Genomic DNA, 7,383 nt, shown 5'->3' on the forward strand with positions numbered 1-7,383 from the left:
AACCTAAAACCTCAGGTGCTATAAGTCTCTTATAAGTTATAACTCTATCGGCCCTTTTGTAAAAAAAAGTACTTCTTAATACGAAACGACATGAAATAAATGAAAGCTTTTGCATTGTTTAGCACAAGATTGATCTATCTGAACCTGCAATAAAGTTAGCTTGCTTGGCGTTCGATCTCGATGGATCGATGCTCCTCTCTAAAAACATGTGTCTTTTAATAATTGGTTTGGCAATATTATTCCCTCCAATAAAAAAATACTATAAATCGGAGAGACACGTATGCTTGACATTCGTGGGATGAACAAAATGTGAACCAAGAGCCAACAAGAGTCGGAATTTATTTGAAACAAAAGCTAGAATATATATAACAATCTTTTTACGTTGTAATGAATTTTATTTAAAAATAAACGTGCTTTGAGCTAGGGGCAGGGCAAATTACTTATAAGTAACCTCGACATCCAGCGTACCTAGCTAAAATTAGCTGGTTTTTTTGGCCGTAAATAAAAGTGGACACACTGCAAAAATAGGCCCCCCGGCAACCGGCATCGTGCGGTTGCAGGAGGCGGCCCACCATGCATACATGCATGCCGTACGTCGACCTGCGTGCATGTATATATCATCCCTTGACGGCCCCGCCGAGAATTGCTAATATTATACTAGCTACTAGCTTCAATCAATTCGTCGTAGCAAGCACAAGCAGCAAGAGGGGATTTACGTGCAGGATCGGATCGGAAGAGCAGCCGGTCGTCGAGAAGCTGCTGAGCTAGTAGGTAGGGTATGACGACGACACCAGTAATGATACGGAGGTCGTCGACGGCGGCGGCCACGACGACGTTGTGCCTAGGCCTGCTGATGCTTCTACTACTGGCGGCGTCGACAGCGACGGCGCATTTCACGGTCGGCGAGGTGGACGAGTACTTGACCAAGCGCACGCAGGAGTCCCGCCGCAGGAACCACGGCAGAGCGGGGATCAACGACCTCATCTCCAGTGCGGCGCGTTTCCACGCCAACGTAGATGCACGCGCGTATGGCCGCCGCTCCAACCTGGAGGAGGAGGAGGCAGCAACAGATACCGCAGGGGCGGGGCGTGTAACGAAAGCAGAAGCGCAAGAGGCTTCAGCTGAGGGTGGCGATTAGCTATCCAATTCATTCGTTCATTCATTTACGAACGCATGTATGCGCATGCACATGCTGCCATTATTCTTCTTCTATACGCGTACCCCGATCCCATCCTTGTTGGATTAAGCATCACTGATCGATTACTATATCTGTAAGCAAGCAACCAGATATTTTATAGTATATAAATTCAAATTATTATCAATTGTTCTACGTTTGTTTGTATGTATAATATATGGAATTCAACTTGTAGAATTATCGTAGGCCAAACTATCTAAATTTAACCAACTTTTTTGAAAGCAATACCTCCGACGAGTATATGTTCTACGACAACTTAGCCTCTTCATAGTAGTTCAAAAACGGCGCATACGCTACCAGAAAATTGACTTTTTGTGAGAGGACAGTTTTCCATGAGAGTGGGAAACACACTCATGAAAAATCGTTGTCACGAGGGTAATGTAAATCCTGCTATGAAAACTTATTTTTAATGAACGATTTAACACTATGGTAATAAACTCATGAAAATTGTTGTGCACGCATAACTTCTCGTTTTGGTGGATAAAATTGCGTTCGCGCCTAAGAGGAAAATAGCCCATGAACACACTTTTTTTGGCCCAACATACACCAGTCACCACCCCGCAACCGTATCATTCACTTCAGTCATGCTTCAGCCCTAGTTGTGCCATCATCCTCAACCCCAATTCAATTGTGAGAACCTCCCCCCGGTCGCTCGCATGGCCATGGTGCCCCCCTCCCCGCCGCTGTCCAAGGTGGCAGCTACACCATCCTCTCCAGCCTCCACTGCTGCCCTTATTTATGGGGTTTTCGTTCTTAGGGTGTAGGATTTGGAGTCCTCTTTAGCTATGACAGTGACAGAGTATTTTTATTTTGGGTTGGAGATGTGAAATTTTGAGGTGTCACACATAAGTGATCTATAGCTGTGATAAGCTGTAACGAGGGTCCTATAGCTGTGACAGGTTGTGACAAGAGTCTTATAGCTATGACAGGCTGTGACAAGGGTCCTATAGCTGTGACAGGCTATGACAAAGGTCCTATAACTATGATAGATTGTGACAAGGGTCCTATAGCTGTGACAGGCTATCACAAGGGCCCTATAGCTGTAACAAAGGCCTGCAGCTATGAAAAGCCGTGACAAGGGCCCTGCAGCTATAAAAAGCTATGAAATGGGTGCCTTATAGCTGTGACAGTGATATGGCACCTTGGTATAAACACATAAAATATGGTCATGTCTAGATTTTTATCTTGGGTTGGAGACATTCCATGTGTTCAAGGCATGCTAATATTTTTTTCTAAAAGCTTAAGGACCGACAGGTCATAGTTAGAGGGACCCTATCACACCTCGAGGGACCTTATTACAGCTCGAGGGATCCTATCACACCTTAAGGGACCCTATCATAGCTTGAGAGAGCCACAGCTGAAAAAATCTAGGTCTTCAAACCATGGTAAAATTCTAAACTTTTCTATACTTTTATGTGTCTAAACTATAGTAAAATTCTATGCGTTCAAGTAAACCCTAAACCCTAAACCTGCTACAGGGCCCTTCTCACAACCTGTCACAGCCTATCACAGCCTATCACAGCAGGTCATAGCCTATCACAGCTAAAAGGTGCCCATTTTATAGCTTGTCATAGCTATAGGGCCCTTCTCACAACCTGTCACAGCCTATCACAGCCTATCACAGCAGGTCATAGCTTATCACAGCGTGTCACAGCCTGTCACAGGTATATCGCCCTTTTCTATGATAACTCAAAATTTCATGTCTCCAAACCAAGGTAAAAATCTAGACTTAACCATATTTTATGTGTCCATACCAAGGTACCTTGTCACTGTCACAGATACAAGGCGCCCATTTTACATCATGCCATAGCTACAAGGCCCTTCTCACAGCCTGCCATAGCCTATCACACCCTGTCATAGCCTATCAAAGCCTGTCACAGGTATAAGGCTCTTTTTTGTGACACCTCAAAATTTCATGTCTCCAAACCAAGGTAAAAATCTAGACTTAATTATATTTCATGTGTCCATATATACCAAGGTACCGTGTCACTATCACAGCTAAAAGGTGCCCATTTTATAGCTTGTCATAGCTACAGGGCCCTTCTCACAACCTGTCACAGCCTATCACAGCAGGTCATAGCCTATCACAGCCTGTCACAGCCTGTCACGGGTATATATAGGGTCCTTTTCTATGACAACTCAAAATTTCATGTCTCCAAACCAAGGTAAAAATCTAGACTTAACCATATTTCATGTGTCCATACCAAGGTACCCTGTCACTGTCACAGCTAAAAGGTGCTCATTTTACAGCATGTCATAGCTATATGGCCCTTCTCACAACCTGTCATAGCCTATCATAGCATGTCACTGTCTATCACAACTTATCACAGGTATAGGGCCCTTTTCTATGACACCTCAAAATTTCATGTCTCCAAACTAAGGTAAAAATCTAGACTTAACAATATTTCATGTGTCCATATATATCAAGGTACCGTGTCACTGTCACAGCTAAAAGGTGCCCATTTTACAGCTTGTCATAGCTAGAGGGCCCTTCTCACAACCTGTCACAGCCTATCACAGCCTGTCATTGCCTATCACAGCCTATCACAGCAGGTCATAGCCTATCACAGCCTGTCACGGGTATATATAGGGTCCTTTTCTATGACAACTCAAAATTTCATGTCTCCAAACCAAGGTAAAAATCTAGACTTAACCATATTTCATGTGTCCATACCAAGGTTCCCTATCACTGTCACAGCTAAAAGGTGCCCATTTTACAGCATGTCATAGCTATAGGGGCCTTCTCACAGCCTGTCACAGCTTATCAGCTTATCACAACCTACCACAGCATGTTACAGCCTGTCACAGCCTGTCAAAGCCTGTCAAAGCCTATCACAGGTATATGGCCCTTTTCTATGACACCTTAAATTTCATGTCTCCAAACCAAGGTAAAAATTGAGAATTAACCATATTTCATGTGTCCATACCAAGGTACGCTGTCACTGTCACAGCTATAAGGCGCCCATTTTACAGCATGCCATAGCTATAGGGCCCTTCTCACAGCCTGCCACAACCTATCACAGCCTGTCAAACCCTGCCATAGGTATAGGGTCCTTTTCTATGATACCTCAAAATTTCATGTCTCCAAACTAAGGTAAAAATCTAGACTTAACCATATTTTATGAGTCCATACCAAGGTACTCTGTCGCTGTCACAGCTAAAAGGTGCCCATTTTATAGCATGTCATAGCTACAGGGCCCTTTTCACAACCTGTCACGGCCTATCACAGCCTGTCACAGCCTATCACAGCAGGTCATAGCCTATCACAGCCTGTCACAGCCTATCACAGGTATATGGCCCTTTTCATGTAAACCCTAAACCCTAAACCCTAAACCCTAAACCCTGAACCCTAAACCCTAAACCTAAGGAGTAAGTACTCCTTATATTCATCAACTCTATCACAATTATTTAGCACATACCAAACTAACTTATTTAGGATTGCATCATCAATGTACTGCCTCCTATCTGATCCAACAAGAGTAACACCATGCTTAAAAACAGAGATGTCATCAGGCAAAGGCCTCTCTCCATCATTATCATCATCATTATTAAATCTAGTGTCTATGTCATCCATATACCTCGAACAAAAAGTCAAGGTGTCACTTGCCATATATGCATTAGCAATTGATCCTTTCGGCCTACCCATGTTGCTCACAAAGTTTTTCAAAGTGCCTAGCCGCCTTTCTAGTGGGTACATCCATTCGTAGTGAACAGGTCCCCTAAGCAATGCCTCATCAGGAAGATGGACAACCAAGTGCAACATGACATCAAAGAAGGCAGGTGGAAAGATTCTCTCAAGCTTGCATAGGATCAATGGGATGTCTTGTTTTAGCCGTTTGACAACATGAATCCTTAAATTTTTGCTGCATAGTTCCCTGAAGAAGTTCCCAAGCTCTGCAATTGCTTGGTATACATCCTTCCTCAGCAGGCCTCTTAGCCCAGCATGTATGATTCTTTGCAGCAGTATGTGGCAAGAATGTGTTTTCAGCATTCCAATAACCTTTGAACCATCCTCACTTATGTATCTTGCTAGGTTAGCTGCGTATCCATAAGGAAACTTGATACCTCTCAGAAATTTGTAGAACTCCTTTTTCTGTTCCTTCCCTAAACCCTAAACCCTAAACCCTAAACCCCAAACCCTGAACCCTGAACCTGAACACTAAACCCTGAACCCGAACACTGAACCACGAACCCTGAACCCTTAACCCTGAACCCCAACACTGAACCCTGAACCTAAACCCTGAACCCTGAACCCTAAAACCCTAAACCCTGAACCCTAAACCTGAACCGTGAACCCGAACCCTGAACCCCGAACCCTTAACCCTGAACCCTAAACTCTGAATCGTGAACCCTGAACACTAAACCCGGCACCCTGAACCCTAATCCCGAACCCTGAACCCTAAAACCTGAATCCTGAACCCTGAACCCTGAACCCGAACCCTGAACCCTAAACCCTGAACCCTGAACCCGAACCCTGAACCCTAAAACCTGAACCCTGAACCCTAAACCCTGAATCCTAAACCCTGAACCCTGAACCCTGAACCCTGAACCCTAAACTCTGAACCCTGAACCCTGAACCCTAAACCCTGAACCGTGAACCGTGAACGCTGAACCCTAAACCCTAAACCCTGAACCCTAAACCCTAAACCTAAGGAGTAAGTACTCCTTATATTCATCAACTTCATCACAATTATTTAGCACATACCAAACTAACTTATTTAGGATTGCATCATCAATGTACTGCCTCCTATCTGATCCAACAAGAGTAACACCATGCTTAAAAACAGAGATGTCATCAGGCAAAGGCCTCTCTCCATCATTATCATCATCATTATTAAATCTAGTGTCTATGTCATCCATATACCTCGAACAAAAAGTCAAGGTGTCACTTGCCATATATGCATTAGCAATTGATCCTTTCGGCCTACCCATGTTGCTCACAAAGTTTTTCAAAGTGCCTAGCCGCCTTTCTAGTGGGTACATCCATTTGTAGTGAACAGGTCCCCTAAGCAATGCCTCATCAGGAAGATGGACAACCAAGTGCACCATGACATCAAGGAAGGCAGGTGGAAAGATTCTCTCAAGCTTGCATAGGATCAATGGGATGTCTTGTTTTAGCCGTTTGACAACATCAATCCTCAAAGTGCCTAGCTGCCTTTCTATGCTTCCCCTGGTTTTCAACCCATTCAACGATGCCCTCGACAAAGACAACGAAGTGATGATGGCATTAGTGACCCCAGAGCCATACCGGTGAACTTCTTCGGTAGTGGGAAATCTTCCCCCCAGACTTATGAGTTCTACAATCCATCGGCACTAGCTCGTCAGTTAGCTTTCGGCCAGCTGCCGATTGCACTCTGCTATGCCGATGTAATAAATCCCAGGGAAACCATCACCAGCCTCCTGGAATGGATTCGAGTAGCCCAACTGCCATCGGGTGCCGACACAGACGTAGACTTGTCGGAGTGGGTTCCAGCCGCCTTCATCACTCAGGCGTACAAGCAGTGGTGGGCAGAATGGAAGGAGCATCTAGTCTGCAAATCAGCCCTCACGTACCGCGGTATGATCGACTCCGAGTACAAAGTCCCCGATGATACTGTAAGTGTCCTCAAACCGATGTCTCAATTCTTCCAATTTCATTTTCATCAGCGATTCACTTTTGTATCATTTTGCAGGCCGATAACACTCCTCCATCGGTCAGTAGAAGCGGCAAGCCGATTGATCTGTTTGCATCAGGTCCAATCTCTTCAATCGGCCACAACGCCCCTACCCTGGCTGCCATCGTGCATCGAGGTATACGCCTAAGAAAGTTACCACCAGGAGAACTCAGACATCACCATCGGTAGCTGCTTCCACTCTACCACAGGCTTTTAAGGTAACTGTTAAACCTCTTCATTTATACCGATCTTACTTTTACATCGGCTGTATTTGTATTCACAAATTCCTCTTTTTTGTAACAGCAAACCAGTGCATCGGCAAGAACCAAGAGCCAAGGTGCCGATGCCCCCCAGTCCAGCCAAGGTTTAGGGTTTAGGGTTTAGGGTTTAGGGTTTAGGGTTTAGGGTTTAGGGTTTAGGGTTTAGGGTTTAGGGTTTAGGGTTTAGGGTTTAGGGTTTAGGGTTTAGGGTTTAGGGTTTAGGGTTTAGCTTTTAGGGTTTAGGGTTTAGGGTTTAGGGTTTAGGGTTTAGGGT

General features: G+C 44.6%; 1 protein-coding gene across 1 annotated transcript; it reads left to right on the top strand.

Annotated features, from left to right (window-relative positions):
• On the top strand, positions 681–1,330 carry LOC110435105. Its single transcript, XM_021460469.1, has one exon. It carries the CDS (start codon positions 779–781, stop codon positions 1,136–1,138), a length of 360 nt encoding a protein of 119 aa, XP_021316144.1. The 5' UTR covers positions 681–778; the 3' UTR covers positions 1,139–1,330.

Source organism: Sorghum bicolor, chromosome 4 (assembly GCF_000003195.3).
Source record: "Sorghum bicolor cultivar BTx623 chromosome 4, Sorghum_bicolor_NCBIv3, whole genome shotgun sequence".
Classification (NCBI taxonomy): Eukaryota; Viridiplantae; Streptophyta; class Magnoliopsida; order Poales; family Poaceae; genus Sorghum; species Sorghum bicolor.